We start from the raw sequence: 17,765 nt of genomic DNA on the forward strand, positions 1-17,765 counted from the left end.
GGAACATAGATCCTGGCTTGGAAAGGATGGAAGTAGGGCAGGGAGAGAAGAGGTAGAGAAAGATGAAAAACAAGATGGGATAGAGGAATAATTAAAGGGAAAATAGAGTGTAGGCGGTCCCAGTTTAGAGCGAGAGAGTCTTGGGAGAAATGGATGGAGAGGAGCTGTGGGGGCCGTGGATAAAAGAAGATGGGACAGATGAATACAGCAGATGAAAAATCCAAAGAACAGAGGAGAATTTAAAATGAGAAAGCAGAATCTGAGGAGGCAGAGGGAGTGACAGACACTACAAAAGCTGAGGTGGAGAGATAAGAAGAGAAATGGAAGCTGGAATGATGGTGGAAGTGGAGCAGAGTGTGAGGCACAAGAGATATGGATGGAAACAACAATGGAGCAAAAAGAAGAGAAATTAGAACAAAGGCTCAGTTAAATAGATTTGAACCCAAAAGCATGACTGTGAGACCAACTTAATAATAAAATAAAAAAATTCAAGTTTACTCAAGGTCAAAACCAGATAGGCAGGAGAGGGGAGGAAAATCTCTCCACTAGGGGACCAGACTAGAGAAGGCAGACGGGATCATAACAAGCAACGCTCAGGCAGGCAAAGAACATAGCAGAGCACAGTAGATGATCTGGTGGAGATGAACGGACGTGGGCTGGTATATGCTCCCGATGGAGAAGTGAGAACAGGTGTGCAGGTATGTGGGGGGGTACAAATAATAATGTTTAAAGGTATGATCAATATGTCAATATCGACATGCTGAACATCGTTAGACCGGTTACATTCTCCACAATACCACTGTTAAGTTTGTTTAACGGAAACAACAAGACCCAAAGTCTAATTCTTCTAGATTTACTGGTGTAACCTGCATAGATACAAGAGAGGAAAAGGGGAAAAAGTGCTGACTCTCGTTAACTTTGAAGCGCTCGTTAAGTCCGTTTATATTCCTTTAGTCTGTAAGGGTCCACCCATCAAAAGAATCAAAACAGCTTTTCAGAAAAATGTATCCAAGTTGTAAATCCTGTCATGTGAAGTCCATCGCTCTCTGTCTGCTAATTTCTCTCATCCTGCACCATGTTGCTGTTTTCGTGAGGTTACGGCCTTCAAAATAAAAGCGCATAAGCCGTCTGTCGGAGCTAGAACAAATGAATGACGTGTATTTGATATTATTTGATAATTTTTTCATAAGTATTATTCTGTTTGAAATAATTAAACTGTTTCATAGTAGTTTCAGTTTTGTGCATAAAGAATTAAAGGCCTGTCCCATATGGACACCTGTCCCAAATAAGGGCAGGGTCAATTCAGTGATTTTAGCAAATAAAAGCCGGGCTATTATTCAAGTAGCTACGTTACTAGTTAGGTTACTATATTACTGTACAGTGTTTCCGATCATTCCGATCAAATCATTTTTGATTGCTCCTCAATCAAAAATTATTTTAAATAGCCTACACCCAGTAAAAAAATTCTATCAAATAATCAATATGTGGCAGTCTGCGTTGATAATTATCCAAATTATAGGCTAATTATGGGAAACGCTGCTTTCACTACCACTACTTTCATCACCCCCAAACAAAGCAGTCTCTCAAGACTTTTTAAATAATATCATATGAAGAACTGCAGCAAGGAGTGTGGTTTTTACAAAGCATATAGCCTAGGCCTAACGTTTCTTAATGCCACCGGCTGAAACAAAAAATAAAGCAAGTAAATCTCGATTTTTAAACAGCTGTTTCTGCACATGTAGCCTGTTTATAAGAGCAGTATTCAGTAGTTACAAAACATTACATTAACGCCACTCTCTCCCGATGACTCCAAACATCAGTGACAGTAGCTGCTGGAGTTTCTTTCTGTAAGTTTCATGTTGCTGTGCTGCTTCAGCAAATGCTTCAATAAATCAGATGTAGAAATGTTCATGATTGAAAGTATTTTGCTGGTCGCACAGTTTACAATAGACGACAATGTTCTTTGCATCTTAGACTGTGACACAATAATGGCAGCAGCTGCTTACAGCTGTGGAAAGAATGCCTCTCTCTCTCATTCTCCATTCTTCCTTTAGTGTTTGGCTATCAGCGGACATGAACACCAAAGTCCGGTCCAGCTGAGCTGTCGCACAGTCGTGGATTTACGTTACTTGCCTTAATAACTTGTAATAATATTACCGTTTTAGAAAAGTAACTGCCTGAAAACAGCTCGTTTGTAGTCCAGCCGTTTCCCTTTCATCCCTGTGACGACACAAGGATGAAAGGAAATGCGTGTCATAACGCTCACAAAGCTGCTAGTCCGACACCCTCAAAAACATCTGGTGACAAGACGTCCACCTGCTGACTCTCCTCTCCCTTCCAAACACTAGCTACCCTCCAGGCTGTCAGTGGACATAAAGTTGTTCCTGTGATGTAGAGACAGAGCTCAGTTAAAACTTTATGGATGAAAGATACTTTTGTTACAGATTAATAACTCACCACTCTGAAACTTGCTCCAATCCATGTTGCCAAGCTGGTCGGCAACATATACTGCTGAACCAAAGCTATTTACCGGCTTCTCGCTGACCCGCCCTTCTCTGTTTCTGATTGGCTAGTAGTCCTTAACTAGGAACTGTGCATGTGCAACTCCCAACAAAGATCATGTAGAGGTGAGATGCATTACTCCATAGCTAAAACGAAGCGTTCAACAAACAGGGTGAAAAGAGGAGCTGCAGCAATGTGCAGTATGACAAAAAGTGGTTCTGGTACAACCCCTAAATAAGATTTTAAACCTGAAAATGAGCATAATATGACCTCTTTAAATAAAATTAAATTCCTATAGTGAGTTGATAGACTACTAATTCAGTGTCCTGCAGCTTTAAATGTGGATATGCCGACACATAGCTGCTGCAGCTGAAAGAATAAGGCTAAAATTGTCATACACACCATAAGATTACATCTAAGCATCGTATTTATTTAATGGAATAATCAAATGTAATTATAGACAGATCTCTTTGTGCCTTGTGTAATTAAAATTGCAAGCAATGATGAACAGGCCCTAACAGCATAAGACGTGTCGGGGCATACCACTCGACATTTCAGCCAATGCGGCTTTTAATTGTCATGCACTTTGTATACTGCATGGGGGACTTAAACGTCAGAATCTGGTTGGCGGTTGAAGCAAGAAAAATTATGTTGTTTGGTGGGTAAAACGCTGCACATGCGCAGTGCTTGTGCAGCGGAGGAAAGGGGGCACCGGAACTCCACCCCCTTGATGATCTGCAGGAAAGTGTATCCCTCTTGATTAGTGACCGTGTAGAGGAGGACACATATGCAAGACGCACTGGATGACCCAGGTACATATGCTGCATTTTAGGCAAATTGGAACTCGGAAATTTCCTACTACAAAAACTATCCTGGAACGCCACCTGAAGTCGGATTTCCTACTAATGAACTTGGAGAAAAAATATGTCCCCCGACTTCACAAAGACCAGCTCAAGATGTCACAGAACAATGGCAGCTCCCATGGAAGCACTCATAAACCATAAATTTAAATTAAAATAATTCATGCTATCATATAGTATCATATAGTTTCTGCTTGAAAATTGATGTAGAAATTTTTGCCTGGAACACAGCAATAATTTGGATTCCCCTTATTTAAAAAGAAAGTAAACCAAATGCGTTCCACTTGTTTTTAAAAATGTATCTAGGCTACACAAACACTCCACTCACTTAACAAGGCTGGTGATGAGAAAAATGACTTGTTTTATGTGACATAAGCGGTACACTGAAAAATTTACGTAATACATAGTGTTATTTTTTCCCATACAGTGTTTTTACAAGCAATGCATCACATCCACATGCTGGCGCACAGCATGTGACTTAAATATGCTCAAACGAGTGTTTGTTTATTCAGAAAGGCCTTCATCTGTTTTGCAAATGAACTCATAGAATATTAACTTCTATTAAAGTTTTTCTTAATCGCTTTGGCACAACTGGCAAATGACTATTAAACTTTGTCAAACTACATAACCATTTTTAGAACATTACGTCAGTTGTTCACATTACAATAGTCATTTATAATTCCTTTGGCACAAAATGCATTAAGTAAGCCTTGCAGATCAAAAAACTTTGCATTTCTTTGCTATTGAGTCATTTTTCTTTCAAATGCAGTTATACACGTTCATTGTGTAAATCCGTTGGGATTATTGTGATTGTTGGTCGCTCTATTCAGCATGTGCATTAATCTGTCTGTATATAGGTATGTGGTATTGTTGTAAAAGTTTCAGATAAATAGACTTAGGCTAGATGGGAAACAATTCAATTTCTTCTTTTGTTAAACTGTCTTGGTCTAAACAATGATAAAGGAACCTTTTGTTTTGATTACAATGATTTGTTCATTGATGGATTTATTTACATTTGAAGCATGTGTTAATTCCTTTGAGTAATCACTTCTGCAGGTCACACAGAGTGGTGTGCAGAATGTACCACATAGTATGAGAATTGTACTTAGAGTTTTGACAACTGTAAGTTTGCTTCAGTAAATGTGCCAAATCAATTGAGAAAAACTGGAAGATTTTTTGGCCTATAATACTCAAAGGTAATATTTAGATTTATTTAACACAATAGTATCCATTTCAAACCATTTCATCCTTCTACCATGTGAGTGAGTCGCTGTTTCTCATTTCCCTAGTTTATGTGTGCACGCATGGCTCAGATTTTGTGTGGAGGACCACACATTCTCCCGTCAAGTTTGTTTTTTGTAGATCACAACCTTTGCGCCGGAAGTGGCCTACACACGTTTCCAGCCCTGTTTTGTGTGTACACAACATTTATAAATGAGACTCCTGATGATTGTCACACAGGGCTTACTTCCTGTTTTCAGGCGCTATGATGATAACTGAATATTGACTGAATAACAGTGTTCGATGTAAAGTCACAAGTTTCACAACATAGCATCATCAATGCCTGAAGGCTTTTCTGAGACAGTGTAGTAGCACCTCACAGCATCAAACTTGTCATTTCCTGTTGCCATTAGGTGGCAATATGACTTTGAGTGAATGTTGCCATATGGATGTCTTCAGGATGGCGTGTTAAGTTTGGTACACATTGACTGAGACCGGTATATAGGGAGTTACCATAGTCGAGGCAGGAAGAGATGAAAGCATGAATGCGTTTCTCCAGATCTGTGGCTGAAGTAAAAGACTTGGCTATAATTCTCAAATGAAAAGCGTGCTTTACATCGGGTTCAAACACAAGTCCTGGTCACAAATCTAACCGAAGATATAGGATATAGAGCTGTGTGTCATCGGCGTAACAGTGAATATGGAGCTGTATTAAAGAAACATCCTAACTTGCAGATACTATCTTACCTGAGAATAACTACATGAAATTAATCCAACTACATATTTTACATCACTGACAAGTGAAACACCTCACTTCTCTAGGCGATTATGACCAGCTTCTAGCTAAAGCTATCAAACAACAGTTCATTTGCATTGCAAAAGTTGGACTAACTTAATTACAGGAGGTGTCACTTTGAAAACATTTATCCCGCATCAGAGCCTTCCATCTGGATGAAAACCACACCGATGTTTATATCTGCGATTTCTGTGATATGTCATTGTGTTTTCAATTCTTTGACTACGAAGATCCACACACTGTCGGCTCGTGCGTGTACTCCTCCATTTGTACAAATTTCATTTCACTTCTTACTTCTAATAAACCTACTTAGAGACTGTATATTATTATTATTATTGCCTCTTATTCTTCCTTTTGACCTTCGTGTAAGGGGGACCCACGGTTATCTAGATAGAAATGGCTCATTCTAAGGTAATAAAAATGTAATGGTTCATTATGTATTATACACCACCAAAAACATAATTATGGATCTTATATTGCATAGTACAGAGTGCCAGAGTGACTATAACTCAAACATGACACCAACATGTCAAACTGCAGGATGTTTATGGAGTAAAGCATGTGTGGAAGGAGCTCTGTACAAGGTTTCCTTCCTTTGATTAGGCAGACACAGCTCAGTAGACATACATGATGTACAGAAAATTATTTCTTTATAGCTCACGGTGACTCAGTCACTGAATAATGCTGTATTCCCAGTGTGGCAGTATGTGATAGACAGGAAAAGACAGATGTTCTTTGTTTTCAACAGGAGACTGACAATAACTATACCAGCAATGCTGCTAAGTGCCACCCACAATGCCCACATATACAGCTTGTCAGAAAAAGTTCCATTTGTGTTCCACCATCTTGGTGAATCAGTAACATGGGTGTATCTACACACGTTGTCCAAATGCTTAACAGCTCCCAGCAAACATCCAATTCTAATCTTTCTATTTAGGTCTGAGGAAAAAGAGATTCAGTTTGGGCTTGACTTTTGTGATTTTATGGAACTATAATTAAAAAAACATCAGATATTTTTATATCAAGTGAAAGACAACTAAATAGATGTTCAATATATCTAATAACTGTGGGTCTTGTAGTGGGTAATTGAACATATGCCATGACCAATTACAGTCAAGAGCTACAATACTGCATATGATTATTCATATTTTGGGGCATTACACTATTTAAATAGAAATTATTCTTTTATTGTGATTTTATGTTTATGCTCTCATTTTGTTTAGTTATTCTGTCAAATAGTAGATTTCTACTATATAGAATACTATACACTTCTTAAAGTGCACAAATTTTCAGAACCAAAGACGGACTTTAGTTAACCTGGTGCTGTGGTATTTTAACTGGAGACACCTCAAAGCGACATGTACAGTTGTCTATAGAGCTCCTGAAGTAGTCACCAAGGTAATCACATTTCAAATGATTCTTGTAATATAGTTTGAATGCGAGTATCATAATTAAAAAAAATATGAGCATAATAAATGTATGCTATACATTGTGGAGTGTTAGTGAAACCTCTTTTATTCAGGTTGTAAGGCCAAAACAGACACATACAGCAGTCAGTAGCTCCTTCAAACCTTAAACCTCATTGAATAATATCTGATTGGATTTTAATTTATGCCAAAATTTGTCGAATTGACTGGATAGGGAAATTTTGACCATGACAGTGGTGGCATGTGCAGATGCTGGTAACTCCAGCAAACTCTGCTAAATTTTTGTTTCCCATCTGTTATTTTTTTACCACCAGACACCACGGTGGGTGCTGTGATAGTATGCTTCACTTGCAGTGATGAGGTACTTGCATGAAAAGAAAGAAATGCAGTTGATATTCTATAGCACAAACTATTATTTTAATACGGTTCAGCTTTGCTTATTGTTTCACTATGTACATATATGTGTTTTATGTTGATGGTTGAAAAAATTTGAATTAGTTTAAACTGACTGGGAGCATTATTTATTTTGGCTTTCAAAAGAGCAGCATGACAGAAAAAGACACAGATGCTTGTTCAAAATGAGATCAAAACAATGTGGGCCAGTCAGACAGTGCATCTAAAGAGAAAAAGCACCATGATCTGCACGGAGACTTGCAAATACAATATGTTTGGTACAGATGGTACTCTCTTTCAGGAGTAGTGAGGGCCAACCTTGTCACTGCAGGGTGGCAAGATTGTGACTATTAGACACGAATCTGTCCCACAAATCTTACAGCCTGTCTACAAGAGGCATTTCGGTCGTGTTTTTCAGCCATCTCATGTGTTTTATGATGGATCAGATATGCCTCTATTTAAATGAATCCAGCTGTCTATACAGGCTACACTGACTGTACGTGTTTATGTTCTTGCTATTGTGTGTTCTCTTCCCTCCAGCATCCGCATATGCCACCACTGCCAGGGTCAGGAGTCTAGGTTCTGCTCAAAGTTTCAACCAGCTTAAAGGGAGTACGGTCTAGACCTGCTCTGTATGAAAAGTGCAATGAGCTAACTTCTTGCATGAATTGGCACCACATAAATAAAACTGAATTAAATTCCCCGCTTAGTGACACCTCCTGTGTAAGTGGAATATAATACCTATGGCCGTGACGGATGCTGTTTTAGTTAATTCTCATTGCTTCTTCATCATGAAACGACGGAAGAGTCAAGAACAGTCATATGCCAGTGCACTTCCATAATTCGAGAGACTAAAATAAATAAAATAAGCTTGATTATGACTGACAAGAGATACACCCACTCCCTAAGCTTTTTAATATTTGCAGAGAGGTCGAAGTAATGAGGTGATTAGGAGGGGAAATGATTGGTGGGAACAGATGAGAATAGAGGTAGAGACCCAGATGCGATGAAAAAAGAGAAGATAGATGGAGTGGTTAGGAGAAGGTGAATGGATGAAGAAAAGAAGAAAGTTTTAGGCAGGTGTGGAGAGAATGCCGTAAAGTAAGAATGCTTTCAAAAATAGACATGTTAATAGAGTATATTTATATATCAACAAAATGCAAAGTGACTGGACACAAGAAGAATCTAAATCAGTATTTGATATGACCAGACCTTTTGCCCAGTACTGTACAACTCAACCAAGTCCCTTTTCTTGTGGACTATTTAGATGAATGCCATAGCCTGGTTCCAGACTCCTGCACGATCATCCAGTTTTCTCCCGTAATTCACAGGTCTGCTTCCCTTTTCAACAGCTTGTTCCTGAGTCTCCCTCCATATGTTCTGAGGCCCATTTTGATTGGATTGGCATGTTTGTCATGAGTGTGTGTATGTGTGTTTCTCTGTCCAGGATGACGACTTGGAGACTGACCTGAACAAACTTCGTAACCGTCCTGACCCAGACAGACCCAAAGAGCTGCTGCCACAGTACAGTCACCTCTGTCCTGAACTCTCACATGACTTCCAGGTACACACTAAGGTTTGCACATGGGCAAGAACAAATCAGAGGTCGGCTCAGGCTTCATGGTTCTTTGTCTCTTATTCTGCTTTATTTAATTTAAGGGGGGAAAAGGAGAAAACAATTGAGATTGGGGACCATTGATTTTGTGCTCTTATGTATACAAAAAGTCGACAAAGTCAAGTAGTATTCAAAGTACGCAAATTTAGTATTAGAGTAATTAACCTTTCATTACTATTACAGTGTGCTAGAAATGTCATCATTTTGATGTCATCATCATCAGTTTAATGATAACTTAATTTTTGTATAAAGATTAGTTGTTTTGTCATCTAATCAAAATCATTACAAAAGTTACCATAAGAGAGGCACGTTCTGTTCTGGAATAAAATATTTAAACATGACACAGGTTATAGGAAATGTCATATTCAATGTTGAGAACTCTCTGTGCATAGAAACATTTTTATATTCAAATCAACTCGGGAACCATCAATGCGAGAAACTCGACACTTGTCCCGACTCTTCCTGTGGAGCAGACAATGTGATAAGTGTTTAGAGCCAGTTGGGCCATACATGTGCCTATTACTAACAACATATAAAGAATTTCTTTAATGTGCTGCAAATCATCAAATATTTAAAATAGAGTTAATTTTACTGTTTTTTTACATATATGTAGTTTCAGACTTAAAGGTTCAGTGTGTCAGATTTAGAAGCGGGGAGGTTGCAAATTGAAACCAACTGTCGAGTCTACGGCCCAATCCCAATGTTCCCCCTAAACCCTAAACCCTGAACCCTCACAGACTCTGCTGACGTCACTTGGAATGTGATTGAGTTTAAGAGGTTACAAGGGCTCAAAATGCTGTAAACAGGAACAGGACAGCCCTTTGCCACTTTATCACGTTACCTTGACGACGCTGAAACACACTGCACACTTAAAATTTTTTTGTTTTTGCCTGATTTTTAAGTCCTACAGGCTCTCGCCCTACAGAGTAGAGGAGAGGAAGCCTAAATGTCAATATATTTGTCATTAATCAATATACTACTGTTGGTCAAACAGCATCATTAAGCAAAAACTAAAATAAATTGTTGAATAAACCAAGTGTGTCATAAGGTTATTGCATTCCTGTGACTTCATGTGTTCTATGCAGCATCTTAAGTTAAGAAAACAATTTTAACATCAGCGTAGGTGTCGTAGGCAGATTTGCCGTGATACTTCTCTCACTTCCGGGCTTCCCCTTGTAACCCCCGTGTTTAACGTCATACCGCTATGAACTGTGGGCAATTCCCTCAGCCAAAGTCTGCAGAAATGCGGACTTACGAAAAGGGTCTATAAAGGACTCAAAATGTCTGCGAGAGAGCCCTCGCGCGCTTGACGATTTGACAGTGGGACAGCCCTGAGCCCTCACGGACTTCCCGGGAACGCGCCTCAAAGTCTGTGAGTCTGTGAGGGGGGACATTGGGATTGGGCCTACCACTGCCCCCTAACCTTTCAAAGAGCGACAGGTATGGTGGCTGACACAGGACAAAAGCTGTAGTCTTTTGAGACACCCGAGTGTAACCAGTCAAGAAAAGAGGTTTCTTTACATAGATATATTAAGAAATTATATTTCCTTAATTATTTAGTAAAACAATGTTATTATGGCTTGTCCACTGACAGATAAAATGGAAAGCCAAGAGTGTGAAACACTGTCACTGTTTCTGCAGTCCAGTATAAATCATAACATAATAGATAAAGTTTATACAAACATTGACAAGGGAAATGCATTAATTCTCTCTGTGATTATGGACTGTTGCCAAAAACTGCTGGCCAGCCACATTATGGTGCTTTGATAGCTGCAAAAAATATAAATAAATAAATGCTTTGATGAACTAGATCTGAGTCATGACAGCAACAGTTACTCACATAATCACTTCCTCTGTAGTGGTTTTGCCACATAATAAAAGCGCTAGAAGCTTGTTTGCTGTAATGTTTATTTGGAGTTGAACTGAGAGATTTTACTTAAAATGCAGAGCGACATTAATATCTTAACACAGGTCCTGACGGCAGCTTTCGGTATGCCGTCTTTCGGTTAACTTCATACTCATATGATACACCATTTGAAAGATAAAATCCTTGTGATTTGACCAATGCAAACCATTTCAAGATACAATCACCACAGCGGGTCCAATCAGCGTCTCTGTCAGATCAACCAGTACAATCAAAAGTGACACGACTCACCTTTGAAGCCTCCACCGATCGATTATATTCCAACAAAAACGGTCTTGTTACATTGTCAAAGGTCCACATGATCCAATCTAAGAAGTAAAAATATTTAGTCCAAAACACATTATTCCATCAATAAATCCCCAGGGACTGCTGCCGCATCGTTTCATATTTGCCGGCAGACGTGGCTCGTATGTCATTATAACCGTAATAACTCCTATTTGAATGTAAACAACTACGATAGCTTGTATTCAAATTAGCCGCTGAACTCTGACCTTTCGAGTGACACCAAATCCGACCCAATAGGAGCTCACATGTCCCTTTCACAGCCTACAATAGCCAACTAGCCTGTGCTGTAAGGAAGGGCCAGCCCCTGTTATTTCGTGGGTAGGCCGAGCCAGTTGCAAGCAATTGTGCCGATGACTGGCACTTCATGTAGCCAATAAAATTCTGAAAATAATGATATCCAGCTTTAAGTAGGAAGTTCATGATCTGCCAGAAAAAAACATACCTGCGTCAAACTACGGAGTGATACAGCAGCAGCTGCCTGCCGCCAAGGGGCAGTGCTGTTTTAGAAAAAATACGCTAAGTCATACACCTGTGTAACATAGTCATTTTTCATAGTATTGGTATGAAATCTAAACTTGGACTAGGTAAGGCTTTATCCTGTGGTCCTACAGTGTTTTCCAGCTAATAATTCCCAGCTATCTGCATGCATTTGTTAGCAAGCATTTTCAAGTGGAAACGAAAAATATATTAGTTTTAGTGTGTTTAAACTTATATTAATCACTTAGAGTAGCATTTACAATCATTCTGGGTTTTGGGTTAGACACCACTGAGTGTTATCTTTCAGAGAAGCCCAAAACTATGCATATACTCCAAATGGTTCAAGAACTACATTCAATTTTCTTTCGACATGCCTTGAATAGGCGTTTTGCATGAATTTTCCAGGAATGTTAAGAGGTTAAAAGAATCTGTAGCCTGCTTGACACACTTCTGAAAGAGCCGTCAGAAAATGTGATTCTCCTAAATGTCCTCTCTCTGGAGATTCTGGGGAAATGAAATGGCGTAGGTTTGGGAGGTTTGGGAATGCGGATCAAACACCGAAACAAAAACTGCCGTAATGTGTGCATGTGAAATTGTTGAAGAGAGAGGGGAAAAAATTGTCCCATAGTGGGATCAAACACACAACCTTCAACGTGGGAATCCTGTGCTTTACCAACTTAGCTAACCAAACACCAAAATGCTGATTTTTATTTTAAATTTTATGTCTTTATTCTCACCCACTATCCAATGGTTAAAAAAATTGCTCTGATGCAAAACCTATCTGCCAACCCCCGCTCTATATTACGAATTATCGAACGTAGATCAATAGATCCTCAGAAATATTACACACTGGACCTTTAATTAAATCACCTCATTAAAAGATCATACTTGTGTTTTTGTGCTTTTAACCCAATAAATACCAATCACAAATATCCATATTCATTACATTACATACATGACAATTTAACAGCATTGCAATCATCTACATTGTTCTTATGTATTAATAGAAAATGTATCTGAATGGAAATCTGAAGTGTGTCTCCGTCCACATCTGCATCATAATTCACACAGTGATTGACACTTCTGCTGGCTGATGGTAGCCAACATTTTTGGAGAATGCATAAATCCTATTAGGATGAATTATTCAACATTTTATGTGTGTCAGATTCATGACGAGTGCCAAGTCACCAGACAAACAGAGCAAATACAGTACACAAGCTCCTTGGCTGAGGTAATACCACTCAAACAGCAAGTGTGACCAGGATGATGACGCTTGAAAGGATTTAAACTGATGCACATTCTTAAGAGAATACTATGCCCCCTTAATGGGCCCTCGTGGATTTTGGGGATGATCAGACCTTTTCTTCCATCAATATTCCTGTGAAACACTTTTGATCACAACACAGTAGGCCATACATCACTTTAGACCAAGGGCCTTGAAAAGAGGGAGACAGGAGATTTTTTTTTGAGTCACAGTCAAATTGCTTGCTTGTATTATCAGCAGCAGGTCAATGGTTTGAGGCGGCCTGGTCTTCAGTCACCCACTGAGGATGATTTTTTTGTCACACGTACCATAGCGCCCCCCGAATACTCACAGTATAACACTGGAAACACATGCTTTACAGGAACATTCATTTTGGCAAATGCTCCACATGAGTAAATTAATACAAATTTTCTCTATGGGTACATCCCATTCACCCACTCACTTATTGTCTCCTCGTTTTCCCTCACTTGTGTGTTTTAGTCCCTCTGACTTAAGACTTATTGGCAGGAGTGAAGTGTGTGATCTGATTATTAAAACAAAACCATAACGCTAGGGCACTTATTCACATATTTTACTTGACACCAAGTCTTAATCACAGCAAACAAGAGGTCTTGCCTACTCCCTCTGGCCTTCCAAAGGTGTTGTAAGCACCTTTCTACAAGCTTCTGTAATGACAGATACCATGATCAGAGCGAACAATGACACAGCAAGTAATGTAACTAACATTATCTAAGTTGTGGGTTAGCAAACAGTTGTTATAGCTGCTGCTGTAAAGCTAACATGAAGCTAACATGCAGAGAGTGCAAGATGGTCCCAGAGCCCAGGTGTGAGCCCAGGTGTGGACTCTAGATTAGTCTCCTGCTCAGGCTTTCTGCTATTATAGAATTGTAACCACTGGTATTGGCAAGTTGTGCGGTGTCAAGTAACTATTAATTAGTATTTTTATTCCACTATGTTCACTGTGTGCACTGCGCAGAGACAGCTATAGGATATGTTTAGCCTATCTTACTGTAACACAAAGATTGAAAACAGGGAAACTGTTAGCTAGCTGCTTGATGAAAGATAGATGAGATATAACTTCTGGTGATAGCTTACAGGTGTGCCCACATTTTTGCCAATGCAGGTGTAATGACCGCTGCACTGGTGTTGTCGGTGATAAAACTCAGACAGTTGGTGAAATTCTTCCCCAGGGTTCTGTTCACTATAGTCATGGGTGTAGGTACCAGCAGAGCCGGCGTCAGACAGAGCTCAGCAGGGGGGCATTTTATTTTCAATGGGTGGCCACTAGTGATGGGGAATTTTTTCGGATATCCTATAGGCTAGTTATTATTGCTACTGCTGTTTTTGTACGTACATACTCTAAACATTCATAAAATATATACTGTGTTTCATTTACCACCATTGATTAACACCACAAAGGATATTAAAGCATTTAAAAGCAGTTTGGAGGTGCATGCAATTCTCCGCAGGCATGCAAAACTGGGCATAACCGGGCTGTAATATCTTGCTGTATGGGGTCAGCAAAGTCAGGTACGCTTTGGTACATTTCTCGTATCATCCTTACCATTTGCAAAACTATTTGTGACCAACGGTTAAGGTTTGGCTGACAATGATTGACAATGCAAAAGGCTGCACTTTTTCTGTATGGCATAGATCAATTTCAACAGTACAGAGTTATACATTGCAAGAGATTGGACAGGATTCACAGTTACACTTTTACTGTATGCACTGTAATTTGTTGACAGAGAAGGTCACTGTGATGCAGAAAATAAAAAGACAAGACTATTTTACAGCACTGCATAGCACAACGTAAGAAATGGAAACATGGAAACACCCCTTAGGCTGCTGTTCCTGTCTGTCTGGCCACAGATTCTTATCTACACTCACAACAGATATCTTCAAAAACAGACAAATAAAGTCTAACAGGTATCTATAGAAAACATGCTTTACAGAGAACGTGTTCTACCGTTTTACATGTAGTGACTTACACAATGAACTTATGACTAGACGTTTTGGGGTGGAAGTATGTATTCAACAGGGAACCAGTATAATACATTGTGATCAACATGACATACAGTAAGCAATGGATAATGTAGGAAACAGCAGACAATTGTACATGATCATTTCCACAAATGTGTCACGGCATTTGTATTTTGTTCAAAAGAATGAGAAATTCTTGAGAAATGTACCAAAGTGACTGAGAACAACTGTATTCTATAATGAAATACTGATTTATATGAGAAAAATCATTTACACAGCAAAGTTGCATAAAGCTCCCTGTTATTGGTTTTTTTATAGGTCAGTGTGTGAGAATTGTTGTCCGTGTTTTGGTTGAACGCGTTTATTTTGAGACTTGTGAGAAGTGTTTTGGTGTCTTTTGAGGTGAGTTTAACTGTTTGGCCAAGATGCATGTTGGTGATGCAGACTGTATCTGTACAGTATCTTACTGACTGTAAGAGTTTTGAAAAAGTGGCTTCAGTTTTGACCAATGCATGTTAGCAATTGAAAAAAACTGTAATCCAATTGCCAGCTTACAGTGCATCGACTGGTATATGCAGTGAGGATTGCATCTCCCCATTTATTTGCCTGGTGCATTAATCATTATTATAGTCATCATTACCCTCCTAATCAACCATCAACACTTAAGAGAATAATAATAAAAACAACATACTGTTTATTCATCCAAAACAGCCCACAAAACATCCACAGAACCCTCAGCCTCCTTCTAACTTTACACCTACTGACCAGTTGACCTAGTGGTTTGAAGATATTCAATAGAGTATTACAACAACATGCACTTTATCTGACAAAAACTTCACCTGCCAAAATGTAACATTTGGAACTTTCCCCCCACCCTTTTCACAGATGAAAAAAATCACACTCATGCACATTATTTTGATGGTGACAAAAGCTGCCGCTCCCAGTCTGGGAATATTAAGCCATGTTAATATTAAAAAATCTTTTTTCTTCAAGTGGACCCACGATCACGCTGTGAGTTGCGGTCAGTTTGTGAATACAGTGGTAACGAACACTGCATGGCCGTAGCCAGCTAGGAGGTCACCTACGTCCCGGACCTCTGTAATTATTTCAGTATATTTTAGTATAAAAACAATTTGTTTGGTGTGTCGTTGTTACAACCAGTGCTTGTCGAGGGACGAAGAAAGCAACATATCGCCAATAAAATCAGGCAGGTATGACCTTTTATTGTCAAGTGGCAAAAATAATAAACAGTTACAGGTTTTCTTTAAAGTTCAACTAATATAGCACAATGGAAATCAAAACAAAGGCAAGGTGATGCAGGAAACAAAAGGAAAGGGCTGCGCGTGGTGCCAAATCTACAAACAAATAAACAAAGAACAACCAGCGCTTTACTAGCTGCCACAACTGAAAAGAATGAAATCAACAATCTCTTACCTAACTGTACTAAACTTACCTGTCAAACTAAATACATAGCAGCAGCCACCCATAAACTAGTGTTTCATTAAAGAACCAAAATCTAGCTGTGGTGCTGGAGTAAAGCATGCGTGAAACCACAATGATTAACCTAAACCAGTAACCCAGCTCCCAAAAATGACTAAACTAGTGCCTCGAGCGAGTTAACATACTAATAGCACACGCAACCAAAGCTAACCTTAAGGCTAACTACAGCAAACACGTTAACTAAACAGTATACAGAGTGGCACCAAGGTGAACTGCTCAAGTTAAATCACAGCCGCTCCTGGCATTTCCAGGAGGCAACTCTGGACAAGCAGATGATTGGCAGTTTAACCCCGTGATGTAGAGGACGGCCTGGTAATCCAAAACAGGGGAAAATGGATATTGACACATTTTACTCTGATGATACTCGTTCTTGTAAAAAGTACATTATCTGTACCAGATACTAATTTCAGGTACTCACATTCTTTGTGGAAAGGAAATGAGGCACAGATTGTGTGTCCAGTGATTATTACCAAAATATTCAGTTATACCTCATTGATCAAATATTCTAATACTTTTTATTTATTTTTTATAACCAAGCTACTGGGACTTGGACTCTATTTCTAATAACCTGGCTATGGCAATGGTATACTGTTGACTTTATCCACGTTCAGACTGCAGGGCAAAGTGACCCAAATCCAATTTTTTTGCTCATATGTGACTCAGATCTGATCTTTTTATGACAGTGTGAACACGCCAAGTCACATGGAATCTGAACTTTTCCAGTTTGGAATTGAGCCACTTTCATATGTGGTCCAAATCCAATACAGATCGGATCTTTTTAAATGCGACCTGAGTCTGGACACTCAGGTTGGAATTGATGCGACTTTGATGTCACTCTAGAGCAGCTGTTGTCATAGTTCTGCTGTAGACGGAGCTGTGGTGAATGAAAAAGCTCCACAAAAGCCATTATTTTGTCTCTCTTCCTCCTCTACCTTGCTATCATCTACTCACAAATTCCCTTTCTTAGGGGAGAGCGGGGTGATTTGAGCCAGTGGGGAAATTGAGCCACCCCTTGTTTCTCAGCAACCACAAAATTGGTCATGTGACCACACATTTTTGAAGAGTCATCCATTTTACTCTCCCTGTGATGAAGAGAGGCCCATGGAATAAGTTATAAGCACAATTAAGATAAAAAAAAAAGTCCTGATTCTTGTGTCTGAACAATTACAGACAGGTTTGAGAAAATCTTACACATGTGTTTTAGGAAGTTACAATATGAGGCTATACTTTTAGTGTGACCTTAACTCTAAAGTGCTGGATGACACAATTTTGTTAAAATGGCAGGGATGCTGTAATTTGAGCCAAAAGACCTGGGGGCAGTTGAGCCAGCTATTTGACTGTAATTTTACATTTTATTCTTATGCATCACCGAAATGATGTGACATTATTCATTTTAGACCAGAAACCATCCTGTCATGCTTCTATAAATGGAAGACAGACAGGATTCAACTCCTATTGTTGGTTTGGACAGAACAGTGGGAGAGGTACAAAAGTGGGAAGTCAATTAATCAGGTGGCACGA

The 17,765-nt window shown here is 39.2% G+C and overlaps 1 protein-coding gene across 1 annotated transcript in view; it reads left to right on the plus strand.

Annotated features, from left to right (window-relative positions):
- Positions 1–17,765, plus strand: part of LOC119894361 (cytosolic carboxypeptidase 4) — a 144,311-nt gene that overhangs the window by 42,983 nt on the left and 83,563 nt on the right. Inside the window, exon 10 of the mRNA XM_038707068.1 lies at positions 8,647–8,763. Coding sequence (XP_038562996.1) covers positions 8,647–8,763 — 117 coding nt within the window. The remainder of the gene's footprint in view (positions 1–8,646; positions 8,764–17,765) is intronic.

Source organism: Micropterus salmoides, unplaced genomic scaffold, assembly GCF_014851395.1.
Source record: "Micropterus salmoides isolate LMB-PRFRI ecotype aquatic unplaced genomic scaffold, ASM1485139v1 Ms_hic_scaffold_8, whole genome shotgun sequence".
NCBI lineage: Eukaryota > Metazoa > Chordata > Actinopteri > Centrarchiformes > Centrarchidae > Micropterus > Micropterus salmoides.